A 17,792-nucleotide genomic window follows, 5' to 3' on the forward strand; every position below is an offset into this window, starting at 1 on the left:
GGAAGGAAGGAAGGGAGAAAAAAAGGAAGGAAGGAAGGACGGAAGGAAAGAAGGAAGGAAGAGAGGAAAGAAGGGAGGAAGGAAAGAAGGAAGGAAGGGAGAAAAGAAGAAAAGAAGGAAGGAAGGAAGAAAAGAAGGAAGGAAGAAAAGAAGGAAGGAAAGAAAGGAGGAAGGAAAGAAGGAAGGAAGGAAGGGAGGAAAGAAGGGAGGTAGGAAGGAAGGAAGGAAGGAAGAAAAGAAGGAAGGAAGGAAGGAAGAAAAGAAGGAAGGAAGGAAGAAAAGAAGGAAGGGAGGAAGAAAAGAAGGAAGGAAGAAAAGAAGGAAGGAAGGAAGGAAGGAAGGAAGGAAGAAAAGAAGGAAGGAATTAAGGAAGGAAGGAAGGAAGAAAAGAAGGAAGGAAGAAAAGAAGGAAGGAAGGAAGGAAGGAAGGAAGGAAGGAAGGAAGGAAGGAAGGAAGAAAAGAAGGAAGGAAGGAAGGAAGGAAGGAAGGGAGGAAAGAAGGGAGGTAGGAAGGAAGGAAGGAAGGAAGGAAGAAAGGAAGAGAGGAAAGAAGGGAGGAAGGAAAGAAGGAAGGAAGGGAGAAAAGAAGAAAAGAAGGAAGGAAGGAAGAAAAGAAGGAAGGAAGAAAAGAAGGAAGGAAAGAAGGGAGGAAGGAAAGAAGGAAGGAAGGAAGGAAGGAAGAAAAGAAGGAAGGAAGGAAGAAAAGAAGGAAGGGAGGAAGAAAAGAAGGAAGGAAGAAAAGAAGGAAGGAAGGAAGGAAGGAAGGAAGGAAGGAAGAAAAGAAGGAAGGAAGGAAGGAAGGAAGGAAGAAAAGAAGGAAGGAAGGAAGAAAAGAAGGAAGGGAGGAAGAAAAGAAGGAAGGAAGAAAAGAAGGAAGGAAGGAAGGAAGGAAGGAAGGAAGAAAAGAAGGAAGGAATTAAGGAAGGAAGGAAGAAAAGAAGGAAGGAAGAAAAGGAAGGAAGGAAGGAAGGAAGGAAGGAAGGAAGGAAGAAAAGAAGGAAGGAAGGAAGGAAGAAAAGAAGGAAGGAAGGAAGGAAGGAAGGAAGGAAGGAAGGGAGGAAAGAAGGGAGGTAGGAAGGAAGGAAGGAAGGAAGGAAGGAAGGAAGGAAGGAAGGAAGGAAGGAAGGAAGAAAAGAAGGAAGGAAGGAAGAAAAGAAGGAAGGAAGAAAAGAAGGAAGGAAGGAAGGAAGGAAGGAAGAAAAGAAGGAAGGAAGAAAAGAAGGAAGGAAGGAAGGAAGGAAGAAAAGAAGGAAGGAAGGAAGGAAGAAAAGAAGGAAGGAAGGAAGGAAGGAAGGAAGAAAAGAAGGAAGGAAGAAAAGAAGGAAGGAAGAAAAGAAGGAAGGAAGGAAAGAAGGGAGGAAGAAAAGAAGGAAGGAAGGGAGAAAAGAAGGAAGGAAGGAAGGAAGGGAGAAAAGAAGGAAGGAATTAAGGAAGGAAGGAAGGAAGAAAAGAAGGAAGGAAGGAAGGAAGGAAGGAACAGAGGAAAGAAGGAAGGAAGGAAAGAAGGAAAAAAAGGAAGGAAGGAAAGGAGAAAACAAGGAAAGAATGAACGAGGGGAGTAAAGAGGGAGGGAGAAGGAAGGAGAGAGCAGGAGGAAAGAAGGAACAGGAGAATGAGGTCATTTTGACCCAAAGACAGAACAAGGTTAAATAGGTTTATATTTCCTCCCATTCCTTTTCCAACATGTAACTGAAATATGTGTTTTGATGTTGTTTTTTTTCTTTATGTGGTGGAATGTCCACCTGGATTTGTTTTCTTGTCTTTTTTCAGGTTTTTTTTACATGTTCGAAATAAACGAAACTGAACAAACACACATTATTTTTCTACATTTCCCCAGAATCCACCAGGAAATACTTCGAGGCATCTTAAACATTTTATTTCCAACGAAGGACGAGACCTACTGATAAAACTTTTAATTGCTTTATTGTTTTCTCGCTCACTGGCATCATCACAGAGTGGAAACTTTAGAAGTTTTATCATTAACTTTTCCTGTCGTAAGATGGGAAATAAAAATACCATCAAAGTCCTTTATGTAAATAAGTACGATACGTGAACTTCCCACTCTGACTTCCTTCACCAAACATTTAAAGCGACACTACGTAACTTTTCCACCTTAATATCATATTTCCAGAGTCATTGTGATGGAACATCAACTTCCAACAGGTTTAATGAACCTCTGTCATGGTCTGAGGGGTCTGTATCGCCTTCACTGGCACTATGTAACTTTGAGGAGCATGGTAGGAACCCTGCCACACTAAAAAACTACAAATCGTTACGACTTTGACTGCTTTACGGCATACGTCACTTCCCCCTCCTTCCCGATTCGCAGTCGAGACGAAAATGGGCGGGGCTTGGAGCTCAGAGCTGCGTTGTGGCTGCAGCAGCTTCACACAACAGACGTGGGGAAAAGACCCTAATGGTTTAACTTTTCAACGGTTTCCTGCTCGGAGGCAGAACCACGCAGGCCAAGTATCTGATATAACAAAGTAAAAGAGTGAAAGAGCCGTCGGCTCGCTTTGGATCGCAGCTGTAACGACCAAACACACAGTAAAGCATGATTTATGGTTCTGCGTTAAATCGACGCAGACCCACGGCGTAGGGTACGTGGCGACGCGCAACGTACGGTGCGTGTCGCCGCGTACCCTACGCCGTAGGCTCTGCGTCGATTTAACGCAGAACCATAAACAGCCTTAAACCACAAACACTCACACAGACGGGCGTCGGATCAAAACTCGGGGTTTATTCCCCACTTCTCCAGCTAAACGCAGTTGCTGGCCAGCTCTCTGCGGAGCAATTAACCCCAATCTTCAGATAAAACTAGTTTGTTGAGGAAAAAATATTAACTCTTATTTGTAGCTGCAGAGGAAAAAAATAATCTCACGAGGAAAACAAAAATATTGCTCACGCCTCTTCAACATAATATAGCAGTCAAAAAAAAAAGAAAAGAGAAGTAAGAGGGATACAAAACATGTACTGTATGTTGTACTATTATACAAATTTATTGAAACACATGGCTCTTCAGGGATTCAGGGATCTCTTAGGGATTTCATATGGATCCAGACCGTTAATAATCATTATTTTCTCTATATACTGCTCCCTGGCTTCCTTGTTTAAGGTATCTCGGTAAATTCCAGTTCCTTTCCAGCAGTTTAACATCTTTTTTTTTGCGTTCCTTCTGTTCACTTGGTGAAACAGAAAAGCGTCCCGTCTCCTCTCATCAAAACAAATGCACGCGACGGGACAGGAGTTTTCCGGCAGTACGCGCTGGTGCTCATGGGAAACGTAGTGTTCTTTCTGGTAAAACACTACCGATTTTGTCCACAAGATGCCGCCAAACTCAGAAAAGCTGAAAGTTACGTTGTGCTGCTTTAAATCCTGGCTATTGGAGGAACAACAGTTATCACAACCAGGCTTAAACCTGTGTAGTTTGTTTTAATGTTAATTATCTGTTTTAATTCATACGTACTAGACCAGGGGTCGGCAACCCGCGGCTCTAGAGCTGCATGTGGCTCTTTAGCGCCGCCCTTGTGGCTCCTGGAGCTCTTTCAAACATGTTTGACCTTTTTTTCCTTTTTTTCTTCTTTTTTTCTCCTTTTTCCCTTTTTTTCTCTTTTTTCTTCTTTTTCCTTTTTTTCTTCCTTTTTCCTTTCCTTTTTAATCTCGACATTTCGACTTTTTTCTCAACATTTCGACTATTTTCTCGAGATTTCGACTTTTTTCTTGAAATTTTTTCTAAGGTTCCTTCATTTTAAAGCTTATAAAAGACTTTTAATTTTTTGCGGCTCCAGACATATTTGTTTTTTGTGTTTTTGGTCCAATATGGCTCTTTCAACATTTTGTGTTGCTGACCCCTGATCTAGTGCAATGTGCAATACAACACGAAACTTTGTATGTCACACAACTTGGATACTCTCAGTACCATAATATCACCGTCGCTGGTATTTCATTATTGTAATGTGCACTTTTTGCTCAAGTCACTTTAAACTCCAGTCACTTTAGATACAACCCATACTGCTTTTAAATGCTGCTAAATCTATTTTGCTACTGTGTATGTTTTATGTTTGTTCCCTTGTTTTCTCGTCAGTTGTGTGAAAACCGCGCAAAGTTATGGATAAGCCCTAAATGCAGGCGTTGTGACGTAGAATTGTCAAATTGGTTTAATTCACCGTACGAATTGTTACAGATTATTTTCTAATACTGTATTTGACCCGGTCTTTGTACGTTTTGACCGTATAGAAATGTAATTCTTGCCATTGTAAGAATGAGATGTACCTGCTGTACTCTACTGCCCTTACTTTTTAACAACTGGTGCTTTCTATGATTTGACCTCTTTTCTTATCATTTTATTTGTTATTCATGTTTTAATTGTGTCTTGTCGCTTTAATGTTGATGTAAAGCACTTTGAATTACCTTGTGTTGAATTGTGCTATACAAATAAACTTACCTTGCTTTGTTTGACTGAATTGTTTTTATGTTTTCTGTGGGGAATGCGGGTGGAAACTAGAATTTCTGCTAAAATCCCATGGGCTCAAATTAAAGCCATAAATATTTTGTATCTGTAAATAAACTTTGTACTTGTAGAAATATTTTGTGCGTGTGCAAAAAATATTTGTACTTGCAAAAAATATTTGTACTTGTAGAAATATTTTGTGCATGTGCAAAAAAAATTGGTTTTTCAGACAATAAAATAACAATAACAATAAAATGTAATGTAATGTATAAAAATGTAAACTATGCTTTGTTGATGAGAAAATGTTTCTCTATTTTTCTTATTTTCCTTTTCTTTATTTTATAAATGAGACGTAAAAGGTAAATTTCTTTGTAGAAAGGCGCTTTATGAAAATAAGTCCATTTACTTGTATTAGTTTGCAGCCCAGTCTTGAACATCCAATATGGTGGCGACGTCAGTAGGCGATGCAATGTGCTGATTGGCTCTCCAGAAACGCTTTGAAACCCGTGCGAAAGATCGCTGATTGGCTCTTATTATTGGCACGTCAAAACAGTGCCATAACTCGTCGTCGTAAAAAAAGTTTGTAGCTTTTATAAAAAAAGTTTGTAGCTTTGTATATCCAATGTTGCACACAGACGAATTAATTCCACAGCTACAAAAATGTTTTACACATGCACAAAATATTTCTACAAGTACAAATATTTTTTGCAAGTACAAATATTTATGGCTTTAATTTGAGCCCATAAAATCTGGTGTATTTACACTGCTTAATGTAGTGTTCATTAATGTGCATTGTCCAGTCTAAATAAAAAAAAAATAAAATAAAAAAAAAATAAATAAAAATAAAAACCAGGAGAGCTGATGTGCAGACTCATATCTTTTAATCTCAAGTCTGAGAGGCACAAAATATGGATAAATATACAGAAAGGACAAACAATAAATACATGTAGCCCAAATTACCTCGTCACATGTGTGTGTGTGTGTGTGTGTGTGTGTGTGTGTGTGTGTGTGTGTGTGTGTGTGTGATGGAGCTGTGTGACCTCAGCTCAGGTATTTGGTGTAGTTTTGTCTAACGGCCACGAGGGGGCGGTGTTGCAGCCACAGAGATTCATGCGTCATGCTCATTCACTGCTGCAGAAATCTCACCTGCAACAGGTTCTGACCCGCTACACTGCAGAGACATGCACAGCGGAACCAGAGACATGCACAGCGGAACCACAGGACTCAAGTGTGGACAAAAACCAAATAAAATAAACTAAGATAACGGATAAAGGCACAGCTGCTGCTCTTTGGCTTCTCGGAGTAAACAGTTACAGATGATTCTCATCAGCACCCACAGCCCGTCTGGCCGGGGGGCGGCTGCTCCTTCAGGGCGTCGCCCGTCTGACCCCCCGGCGGCGCCGGCGACGCCCCGTTCACGCTCTCGTTCATCTTCTCACAGATCACGTCCACCAGCCGGTCGAACACCTGCTTCACGTTCACGTTGTCTTTGGCGCTCGCCTCCAGGAACTGGAAACCTGCAGGAGGAGAGAGGAGGAGGAAGAGGTGTTTCTGTCAGCCGGTTTCAGTTCTAGTCTAGTCTTCTAGTCGACACAAAAAATGATGTTACAGTTCAGAAAATCGTAGCTACAGCACAAGACACGTGTCAGAGATAACTTTTCACTGCCAAAAATAAAGAAAAACTATGGTAAAAGAACGGTGATGTACAGAGCGACGTCTGCATGGAACCCACTTCCCAAACACTATTAACACAAAAGAATTCAAATTGTTAGTAAAGAAACATCTCATAAATATATATATATATAAAACTTATTTAATTATTATTAATTAAATAAATAATGTAGATTGTATATGGGTATGTGTGTATTTATATCTATATATATGTGTATATATATATGTGTTATATTATAAACAAATGAATATTTATTAAAAATGGCTATTGGTGCAAACTATGATAACTATACATTGAATTTGTTGATGTTATAAAATGTAGGAATATTATGAGTATTGTTTTTATTTATATATCTAAATGTTAAACGGAATGACTTTTTTTTCTTTATTTTCTGTTTTTCCTTTCTTTTTTTGTATGCTACCTATTTAGGTTTGCTTTAAAGGGGACCTATTATGGTATCTAATCCCTATTTTAAACAGGCCTTGAGTGTCTTAAAAACAAGCTTTTGATTGTTTTTGCTAAATAAATTAGAAATTCAGCCTCTGAGCCATGTCTTTATCTTCCCATTCTCTAACCTCATTATCTATGCAGGATTCTGAGTGGGCGGGGCTATGATAATGAGGCTCTGTGCTGATTGGCTGCCTGAATGACGCGATACACCACTACGAAAAAATGGTGGAAGCTCCGGCCGGTGGAGTTAGTTGTGGGCGTGGTTTCACGTATCGGAGGCCAACCGATGTAAATCACGTTTTGGTTCCGTAACTTTGGGGAGCAGAATCTTATTGGCTCGTAGATCCACATCACACTGGACGGCTCATCCGGGCGGCTGTACAGACACTGCAGAATTTAGTTGCTTTCCTCCTCCTTTTCATAATAGGTCCCCTTTAAATTCTTTGTTGTAATGTACTGTGTATTATGTGTCGGACCCCAGGGAGAATATCTGCAGTTTTGCTGTAGCTAATGGGGATCCAAATAAAACTATAAATTTTGGTCAAGCTATCATTATAGTTTTAGTCACGTTCATTGCCTGCGACTGGGATTGAGGACTAACGTCACCCAGCAGAACTAAACCAGAGAAACTACTGAAAACATGGACATTAAACCAGAGAAACTACTGAAAACATGGACATTAAACCAGGGAAACTACTGAAAACATGGACATTAAGGATCTTTGGTAGAACATTTCGTCTCGTTTTGATCAACGAAAATTAGACACATTTTAGCAGAGTTTTTATTTTGTAATCTACATTTTAGTCGCGTTTTTATTCATCTACGATATTGCATTATATATTTAATTATCGTTATCGTCACATGACCAGCATTTTCGTCTCGTCTCGTTTTCCTCAGGTGATAAAGGTTCGTCGACGACGATATTTAGTCATAATGTTCGTTGATGAAAGCAACTTTAAGCGGAGGATGTCGCCTGTGCGTGTGTGTGTGTGTGTCCTCTCACCCAGCTCCGTGGCGACTCTCTGTCCGTCCTCCGCGGGGACTTGTCTGTCCTCCTCCAGGTCCAGCTTGTTTCCCACCAGAACCACCTGAGCGCTGTCCCACGAGTAGGTCTTGATCTGCGTCGCCCTGGGAGACAGCAGGGCCCATCGTCATGACAACCATCGTCACGGCAACCACACCCACCAGGCAGAGACCCCCCCTCGTGGGGGACGACAACAGTTCAGCGTTTCTTAAATCCAGTTGTGGAAAGTAAAGGACCGCTAACGAGCGCCGGAGTGGTAACCACGGCAACGGCTGGTCAGATTCACTGAATACTGCAGAAGGACGACCTTTATTATGTCAGTGGTTCTCAACCTTTTTTTTTTCAACCCACTGCAAATTAATGATCAACTCTGAGGACCACCCCCCTTTTTTTTGTGTCATTGTGATTTTCGTGTTCTTTGTTTTTTTTTTACATTATTGCAATTTGCGGGACTGCAGAAGCAAATTAGCCTAAGGATAACTCTGGTGCAATGCATCAAATGTTTACATTTATGTTGTTAATTGCACATGGTCCCTCTCAAATAAAATTTAATATAAGAAAAAAAGAAAAATTTCAAGCGCTAACTTAAACTTTGCAAGTTAATAAGTGTTCCCCCAACAGCTTCCTGCATATATTTCACAATAAAAGCATTTTTAATCAGAATCAGAATCAGGTTTATTATTTATTATAGTGTCTAGGTGCGGCGTGAAGGCGTTGAGAATGAGGGAGGTGTGGTTATCAGCAAGTGTGTGTGTGAGCGGTAAGTCTGCTCCTCAGAAAATGTCCTTGATGTTATCAGACGGCTCGGTCAGTTCTGAAAACAGGTCCACAGGTGTTTTGAGAGAGGGGGAGGGCTAGTGGGGGCAGAGTCCCTTGTTTTTCATTCCACCAGGGAGATTGTGACTGGAGCAACCGGCCAAGCCAATTATAGAATCAACAATTGTATTGAAAAGACAGGCAGACTCAGTCATTTTCCATCTGCCTTAAGTCTCTGGTTCATCAATGGCGACTCCAAACAGACGAATTTGTGATCAATTCCCGCCAAGCCGAGCTTCCAACTTCTCCAAGGTCTTATCCATCTTGCCAATGAGCTCAAAGACCACCGCCAGCCTGCGATTCTGTTGAAGAATCCTATCCAGCTTGCGGTTTTGCTCCCCCAACGTTACAGTCTGAGTGTTGGTCGCCGTGCTTATCCCTTCAGCCACGTCCGGCAGCTCAGAAAGGGCCAAAACAGCTGTCGACGACTTACGCGTTTGTCGATATACCAGGAATCCCCCCACTCCAATTAGAAGAAATCCTGCTCTCATAAATCCAATTATGAAGGCATCTTCAACGTCGTCGACAGACAGGATTGCCAAACACAAAGGCCTCCAATGCTTCCAGGAATCCATTGTGTATCCGGCAAAAAATGTCCCATCGGGGCAGGAGGGCTCCCTTACCCCCTGACTTCTCGTCGCAAAAATTTGGTCAATTGTGCTGAGAGACCAGTTAATCAATTCCATGATTGTAGAATTTCGGAGGAGTGAAAAAGAGAAGCTCTGAAGACGAGACAGGACAAAAAGCAGCAGCAGGGCAGATAGGGAGGGAGAGGAGCAGAAAAGCGTCCTTCTCCGAGAGTTGGAAGAAGAGCTGAAGGGTGGCTCTTAATTTGAAAAGGATGCAGATCGTGTAATGTTTGTAACAAACGGGGCAAGATTTCTTATTAAAATACAACGAATTACACTTGTAAAGAGTAAAAGAAAGTCATGTGACCCTCTGTAGTTTAGGTAGCTAAAGGTCTCGGTCACATTTGAGTAAAATAATAATCTATTTCCATCAATCTCAGAGGATCTTTTTTTAAATACAGTAATCCCTCATTTTTGTCTGGGGTTTCGTTCCAAAAAGAACCCGTGATAGGTGAAACCCGCAAAGTAGCAACCTTTTTTTTTTTTTTTTTACAATTATTATACAAGGCTTCAAATTGTGGAGATCAGCCCCGCCCCACCGCGACTCCATTAATTGGATTTGAATGGGAGAAAATGAAAAAAAAGTACAGTGGGACAAATTGTGACTCGTTGCTATTCTGACTGCTCTTTTTTATTCTGGGCAAAAAGATTCTTATAAACCGACATGCCACTATCGATTATATTTGACCCACGGACCCCCTGCAATGACACCACTGACCACTAGGGGTCCGTGGACCCCCGGTTGAGAATCACCGCTCTACCCCACATTAAACCGTCCTCTCTGAGGGTAAAGTGCTCGGTTACTTTTAACGGACTCACACGAGTCGAGGTTTCTGTCAATAAAAACAGAGACAGAACAGCTGATCTGGGGCGGAGACGCCTGAAGGAGAGGAGGAGTTTTCAGGTCTCAGGTTTGAGGTGAGCCGGGTCTGGACGGGTCCAGACGGGTCTGGACGGGTCAGGGTGGGTCGGGTCCACCTACCAGTCCTGGACGGTTCTGGTCGGTTCTGGTCCACCTACCAGTCCTGGACGGGTCGGTTCTGGTCCACCTACCAGTCCTGGACGGTTCTGGTCGGTTCTGGTCCACCTACCAGTCCTGGACGGGTCGGTTCTGGTCCACCTACCAGTCCTGGACGGGTCGGTTCTGGTCCACCTACCAGTCCTGGTCGGTTCTGGTCCACCTACCAGTCCTGGACGGTTCTGGTCGGTTCTGGTCCACCTACCAGTCCTGGTCGGTTCTGGTCCACCTACCAGTCCTGGACGGCGCAGAACGAGTCCTGGCTGGTGATGTCGTACATGAGCAGGAAGCCCATGGCCCCCCGGTAGTAGGCGGTGGTGATGGTCCGGTACCGCTCCTGCCCCGCCGTGTCCTGCAAACACACAAACTTTACTATTTCTGTTCTTTAAACTTGAATAGATAGATTTAAAAATGAAATAATAATAATAATAATAATAATAATAATAATAATAATAATAATAATAATAATAATAAATAAAGCTGCAAGCAGCGATGAACGGGCCCTCGCGCGTGCAATTTTCACCAATAAAGGTCAAGGACTCAAAACGAAGTCCGATGACACCACCCACGAGTCTTTATGTCAAACCATTCAAAAGTTATAACAGAAAGTAGGAACTATAGAATATGGACCAACCAGATGAAGGGGGGGGCGCGCTATCGTCGCCACGGTAACGCTTTTGACAGAGAAAAGCAATGCGCATCGTTGCAGGATGGAGACGCACATTTTGATGTATAACACACCTGGGTGCAAAGCGGGCCAAAGAACGGCCAAAGAAATCGCCAAAATTACACAATTAATTGAAAATGGCCAACTTCCTGTTGGGTTTCGGCCATGGCACCAAGAGACTTTTCTTTAAGTTGAGACATGATACAGGTGTGTACTGATTTTCGTGCCTGTACGTCAAACCGTATTGTGGGGCTTGAGGCACAAAGTTTTCTAGGGGGTGCTGTTGAGCCATTTTACCACGCCCATTAATGCAAACCATTAAATATCAAATTTTTCACCACTTTACCACTTGGCTTGGTGCAAAATTTGGTGACTTTTGGGGCATGTTTAGGGGGAAAAAGGCCCTCATTTCGTCGGAAGAACAACTTGGAAAATAAAAACAATAACATTTCCTACAGATACAATAACTGCACTGTAAGTGCTCGGGCCCTAACTAGAAAATCTCTTGCTGCTTGTGTTCAGGGTGGTTGTGATTGTCTCTGGTTCTGTCTGAGGTGGTTCTAATTGTACTGAATTAATTCATATGCTCCCACAAAGTAATGCATACATTTTTTTGTTGCCACGGTAACAAGCCCACCATCAATGAATGGTGTCATTTGGTCGGTATTTTGACATTTTCTGTAAATCACAGCTTCATGAAATTTGAATAGTTTGTAGTCCACAGGGGGGCGAGTTTTGGAACATTTGAATCATGTCCCTATGATAACCTGTTGCCTAGCAACAAGTGTCCAAATTTCAATTAACATTTTTTTTTTATTCAAAGTTGAAAATCTCAAAAACTCTAATAATTGGCATGAGATTGTAGGATCTTTTAGTCCAAAGCGAACAGAGTCTCCGTACATTTGAATGATGTCTCTATAATAAAGTTCGGCCGAGCAATAAACCTCCGAATTTTCCCCTTTTTTTCAATTAATCAATCAATACCTGGAGCTGTACTCTATTGCGCATGAGCAACTCTCAGCAGAGATAAGAACGGAAGAAGATACATCACTCTGTTGAAAAATGCGCGGCTGAATGCGATTGTACATAATGCAACTCAGCAGAGATAGGAAGGAAGAGAGATTTCTCACTCTTAATTTGTATTTTTGCTGACAATTAAATTTGTCTGCGACTATTTTTAATGTCCATTTTTCTCGACAACGTCGACTAATCGTTACACCCCTTGTTTGTTTGAGGTTGTATTTATCTCATTTAAGACCTAAGAAGCAGATGGTAATACAACCTGAAACTGGGTGAACTCTTTTCCTTCCTTACAGGAAACATTTAACACAAAAACACTGAATCAAACTTTGCAGAAAGAAGAACATAAATGGTTAAGTGGACTGGGACATCGGTAATCCGACCCAAACGTTTACGTGGCCACACCCTGCAAACACACAAAGATGCGCCGCCTGTCTGCTCCTCGTTTACCTTCAGGGAGGGAACGAGGGAACGAGCTCGTCTGTAAACGCCCCGGAGAACCAGACGCTGGTTTAAATTCATTCGAGGAAACAAGGGGGAGCTGCAATATTGGCATCTCAGACTAATTGCTTAACTTTAAATCAATAAATCCAAGCTGCCTTCAACATTTGGAACCGGTAGTTTGTAGTTTGGTATCACTTTGTGCCGAAACTGAGACCTCCGAAGACCTTAGGACCTCCGAATATCGGTACAATGTTAGGCAGTAATAAGAAAATTAAGTACCGTATTTTCTGGACTATAAGCCGCACCTGCATATAAGCCGCATCCACTCCATTTAAAAAAAAACAATAAAAAAAAGATATACAAGCCGCCCCGTATATAAGCCGCATCTGCTCTATTTATAAAAAAAGATATGCAAGCCGCAGATATTTATGATGTTAAATTAGATATTTACTATATGTACAGAAGGATTTTGAACTGTAAATGATGTACATGTTTGTACCTAAATAGATCTTTCCTAACAGTGTCTTTAACACGGCAGCAACTTTGCTGATTAAAACGGGACAGAACCAAGAGAAAATAACCAGTATTTATTTATCTGTTTATCTGTTTGAAATCTGCTTCTACCTACTTCTATCTGCTAAAGAAGAAGTAGCGTATTCTTCTTTGCATTTATTTTTTCTTAGTTTTGATTCTAATTCCGGTTAGCACTCCCCCTAGCGGTGGAATAAAAATCCACAGAATAGCCGCACCTTTGTATAAGCCGCATGGTTCAAAACCTATGAAAAAAGTAGCGGCTTATAGTCCAGAAAATACGGTATCTATATAGAATATGGGTAATACGCGCAGTGCCTTGGTTTTCATACGCTCATACGGCAGAAGAAGCACGGCAGCGACGGAGAACGAGAAGGGCGAAAGCGGATTGTTGAATGAAACAAATGAACCGGAATTGGTTTGAAAAATGGTGCAACTTCAGTGGAATGGAGTTGGTTTATGGAGCTAGAACAGTCTCATAATTCGCAAATGCACACACTGTTTCACAAATGCACAGGACAAGTTTCACAAATGCACAGACCGATTCACGCGTGCATAGGACAAGATATACAAATATAACCTGATTTACAAACGTTTTTTTGTCTGTGAGCTGCGCTGGATTTGCGTGTGACTTTTGAGACTCCCCTGACGTGACTCGATCCACAAATACGTTTTTTTTTTTTAACACGGAAGGCTCTTCAACCAATCAGATGTCTTCCTTTGTTTCAGCCAATCATAAGAGCTCACCCCACGTGGGGGACGATTTACTCGTAAACCAATCAGTATCAATCGTACAGTATAATACACATATAATATAAATACATATAATACTCCCTGAGGAAGGCGCAAGCCGACACGCGTTGGTGTTTTTTAGATGTAACCCAGTCAAAGTAACGTTTTTTTTTTTACTTTTTTCAAGCCACCAGAGTGCCTGCATTTTTTCTTTTGAGGTATTTGTGTATTTCTACGACTTACTGAATCGATATCAAAGAATTTAAATCAATATCGAATCGAAAACTAATCGAAACCTAAAGAATCGAAATCGAATCGTGAGGTTCTTAACAATACCCAGCCCTACTAAGGACCCCTGAAGACGTCCATGGAGCTCCGTAAACCTCCATGGACCTCCATACCGACTGTGCAACAGCGTTTTCCGTGCTCTTCCCAACCTCACCCAGATCTGCAGCTTCACCCTCTCGTCTCACCCAGATCTGCAGCTTCACCCTCTTGTCTCACCCAGATCTGCAGCTTCACCCTCTCATCTCACCCAGATCTGCAGCTTCACCCTCTCATCTCACCCAGATCTGCAGCTTCACCCTCTTGTCTCACCCAGATCTGCAGCTTCACCCTCTTTCTCACCCAGATCTGCAGCTTCACCCTCTTGTCTCACCCAGATCTGCAGCTTCACCCTCTTGTCGTTCCGGTACACAGTCTGGACCTTGAAGTCGATGCCGACGGTGCTCACGAAGGCCGAGGTGAAGGAGTCGTCAGCGAAGCGGAACAGGAAGGACGTCTTCCCCACGCTGCTGTTGCCGATGATCAGCAGCTTGAACATGTAGTCAAAGTTCTGGTCGGCCGCGTCTCTCTGCTCCGGGGCCGCCGCCGGGTCTCTGGCTAGAGCCATCTGGCAACAACAACAACAACAACAACAACAACACCGTCAACATGTGACTGCTCCAACGGGATGTCACCAGAAGACGATGATGTCTCCAGGAAGTAAACGCCGTGATTCAGGATTTTCCAGGTCTGGACCTGGACTGCGGGGGGTTTGGGGTTAGCTCAGGGGTCACCAACCTGGTGCCCACTAATCCCAAACTAGCTCTGTCTAAAATTGTATTTAATTGTGTTGCTATTCTTTTTAAATTACATTCACAGTGATGTAAACTCAAAAACGAATACACAAAAATGTAAATAAAAAAAAAAAAAATAATAAATCATGAAAAAAGACAGGTCAGTCTAGTGCACATGACCAAACACAGCTTTGCTGAGACGAGCTCGTGAGCGCTGCAAAGCAAAGATGAGGAGACGGAAGCGGTTTCTACCGACAAAAACATGGCAGGAAAAAGGAAGAAAACGTATCATTTTCACAGTGAATGGGAGGGAGAGTTCTTTTTTACTAACGTGAAAGAAAACTGTGTGTCTCTCATTTGCGATGCGACTGTGGCGACGGCTAAAGGCTGATTTCAGGTTCCGCCTTACACCAACGCAGAACCTACGGCGTAGGGTACGCAGCGCCGCGTACCCTACGCCGTAGGCTGTGCGTCCATTTTACGCGGAACCATAAATCAGGCATAAGCGGCACAACATGGAGAGACATTTCAGTAAATATCAAAAGATTTATTTTAAAAGGAGTCAATTTTTGTTAAATCTTACATGATTGATCATTTGTACAAACATGCTTCAGAGTTCATGATTTGATAAAAACTGTTAGTGGCTTGTGAAAATTCAAAAGATTTCCTGCAAATTGTTGTGGAAGTGATCATTTGAAAATGAAACTTTTGGAAAGGTATTTAAGAAATGAAATATTGCATGTTGAAATGTATCTGTTTCCTACCTTGTTTAATCATTCTGAATAATTATTTTTGATGAATCATTAACGATTAGTGTCTTCATTAATAATAATGTTAAATTAAAGGTAAACTGTGTAACTTTGTTATTTCAGCAGTGTTTTATCAAAGTGGTAGCCCTTTGCATTACTCAGTGACCTTGAAGTAGCTCTCAGTTTCAGAAGGTTGGTGACCCCTGGATTAGCTGTTGTTGAGACACTGCAACACCATTGTCACGCGAAGTTCCAGCTTCCTACCCCCCCGACACCTTGGAAGTAGCTTCAACAAAGACTTGAACCACGGGAATGCCATATGATGAAGTTCCTGACTGACTATGGGGTAGTTCCAACTGAACGATCACATCTGACTGTAAATACCTTTTAATTGCTTTTTGTCTTTCACCTTCTTGTCTTTCACCTGGTTTGTTTATTCTTGCCTTTTGTGCTTTAAACTTACTGTATAAAAGTCCTGTTGTCAAACCACTCTTGGTCAGCACACCAACCCAGCCATGCTCTGCGTAGGTCTGCTCACCGCCGGCTACTGAATAAAACTCACTACACCACAGCGGACTTCTGAACTGGTTTTGATAATATTCTTCAACAATGTCCTGCTGCACAACACTTTTTTAACCGAGGTTTAGTCGTCAGACATCAACGTCTGTAAAACACTTGGGTTCACAGAAGTTTCAGGGGTAAACGATTATTGTTATTATATCCATCCATCCACCCAAATATCCATATATCATCCATGCATCCATGCATCCATCCATCCATCCATCCATCCATCCAAATATCATCCATGCATGCATCCATCCATCCATCATACATCCATATATCCGTCCATCCATTCATTTATTCATTCATCATCCATCAAAATATCCATTCATCCACCCATCCATCCATGCATCCATCCATCCATCCATCCATGCATCCATCCATCCATCCATCCATCCATCCATCCATCCATCCATTCATTCATCCACCCATCCATCCAGTCATCCATCCAAACATTCAATTCAATTCAATTCAATTTTATTTATATAGCGTCTAATACAACATATGTTGTCTCTAGACGCTTTCCAGAGATCCAGAACATGAACATAAACATAAACATAAACATAAACCCCCGAGCAATTATTGCATAAACAATGGCAGGTAAAAACTCCCATAGTGGGAGAAAAGCCTTAAGCCAAACAGTGGCAAGAAAAACTCCCCTTTAGGAGGAAGAAACCTGGACCAGGACCTGGATCATAAGGGGGGACCCTCCTGCCGAAGGCCAGACTGGGGGAGTCAGGGACGTCAGCAGCACAGCAGGCAGGTGGAAGCAGCAGCGGGATGACCAGAGGGGGGGGGACTGCAGGCCAGAACACAGCTCCCGAGGCTCCGGCCTGCAAACATCCAAATATCCATGCATTCATCCATCCGTCCATTTATCGATGCATCCATCATTCCATTCATCCATCCATCCATGTTTTATCTGCTGACGCGCAACAAACACTCACCCACTCTCATCTGTCGCTCTTACTCATCCTGTCATAATCCAGCCAGATCTCACCCCTCCATCACTCTCTCTACCCCCCCAAGCCCATAATGAGATCTGAGACAACCATTCACCCCTCCATCACTCTCCTCCCCCCCTCCCCGGTGCTGATGGGGGTCTCCGGGGACCAGCTCAGCCTCTAAATCAGCATCTTCCAGGACGTTTACACACAGAAACGGCCTGCTGCTGCATGGACACAGCAACACACACACACAGTGAGAAGGGTTTGGTCCGTATTTACTCAAACACAGCAGGAGTCCTGCAGCTGCAGGACCATCTACCAGCTGGCCTGGGAGCTGCAGGACTCGATCCTCCTGCAGGACCTGCAGGTCAACCAGTGGGGGCTGGTCCCTGCAGCTCCCACTTGTCTCTACACATGTCTCTAACCCCCCCCGGATTTTCCTCAGACATATGTTTATAAGTTCAGATCATGAAGTTGGTGTTGCATCAACCTGCAGCCCCGGTTCTCCGGTCCCCCCGGTCCTCCACCCCCCAGCAGCAGCGTCTCCCCCCCGGTTACCTCGGTGTCCTCCGCGGGTCTTCCCCCTGATCAGCCCCGGGTCCGAGCTGCTGTCTGCGGATCTGTGTGCGGGGCCAGCTGCTCCTCTCCCGGATCTCCCCGGGCATGTGCTCTGGAGGAGGAATCAAGTCTGGAGGATTCACCCACCACTTCCGGTCCGGGACTAAGACAATAAAACCAATTCATACATACAATTATATGTATATATGTATATTGTATAGATATACAGGACTGTCTCAGAAAATTTGAATATTGTGATAAAGTTCTTTATTTTCTGTAATGCAATTAAAAAAACAAAAATGTCATACATTCTGGATTCATTACAAATCAACTAAAATATTACAAGCCTTTTATTATTTTAATATTTCTGATTATGGTTTACAGTTTAAGATTAAGATTCCCAGAATATTCTAATTTTTTGAGACAGGATATTTGAGTTTTCTTAAGATGTAAGCCATGATCAGCA

At 42.5% G+C, this 17,792-nt stretch overlaps 1 protein-coding gene across 1 annotated transcript; it reads right to left on the bottom strand.

Annotated features, from left to right (window-relative positions):
* Positions 1 to 5,346: 5,346 nt before the first annotated feature.
* LOC133450543 (GTP-binding protein Rab-3D-like) lies at positions 5,347 to 17,450 on the bottom strand. Its single transcript, XM_061729246.1, has 5 exons — positions 17,327 to 17,450; positions 14,112 to 14,345; positions 10,293 to 10,411; positions 7,576 to 7,700; positions 5,347 to 5,967 (listed from the first exon to the last, which is right to left on the bottom strand). The coding sequence occupies exons 2-5, from the start codon at positions 14,343 to 14,345 to the stop codon at positions 5,777 to 5,779; spliced, it is 669 nt and encodes a 222-aa protein (XP_061585230.1). The 5' UTR covers positions 17,327 to 17,450; the 3' UTR covers positions 5,347 to 5,776.
* Between the last annotated feature and the right edge of the window lie 342 nt (positions 17,451 to 17,792).

This window comes from Cololabis saira, chromosome 1 (assembly GCF_033807715.1).
Source record: "Cololabis saira isolate AMF1-May2022 chromosome 1, fColSai1.1, whole genome shotgun sequence".
NCBI classification, from domain to species: Eukaryota; Metazoa; Chordata; class Actinopteri; order Beloniformes; family Belonidae; genus Cololabis; species Cololabis saira.

Coding starts and splice junctions, on each gene's coding strand:
- LOC133450543 (XM_061729246.1), bottom strand. CDS start 14,345: ATGGCTCTAGCCAGAGACCCGGCGGCGGCCCCGGAGCAGAGAGACGCG. Junction 10,412..14,111: donor GGGTGAAGCTGCAGATCTGG/GTGAGACAAGAG, acceptor GTGTGTTTGCAG/GACACGGCGGGGCAGGAGCG. Junction 5,968..7,575: donor GAGAGTCGCCACGGAGCTGG/GTGAGAGGACAC, acceptor CTCCTCCTGCAG/GTTTCCAGTTCCTGGAGGCG.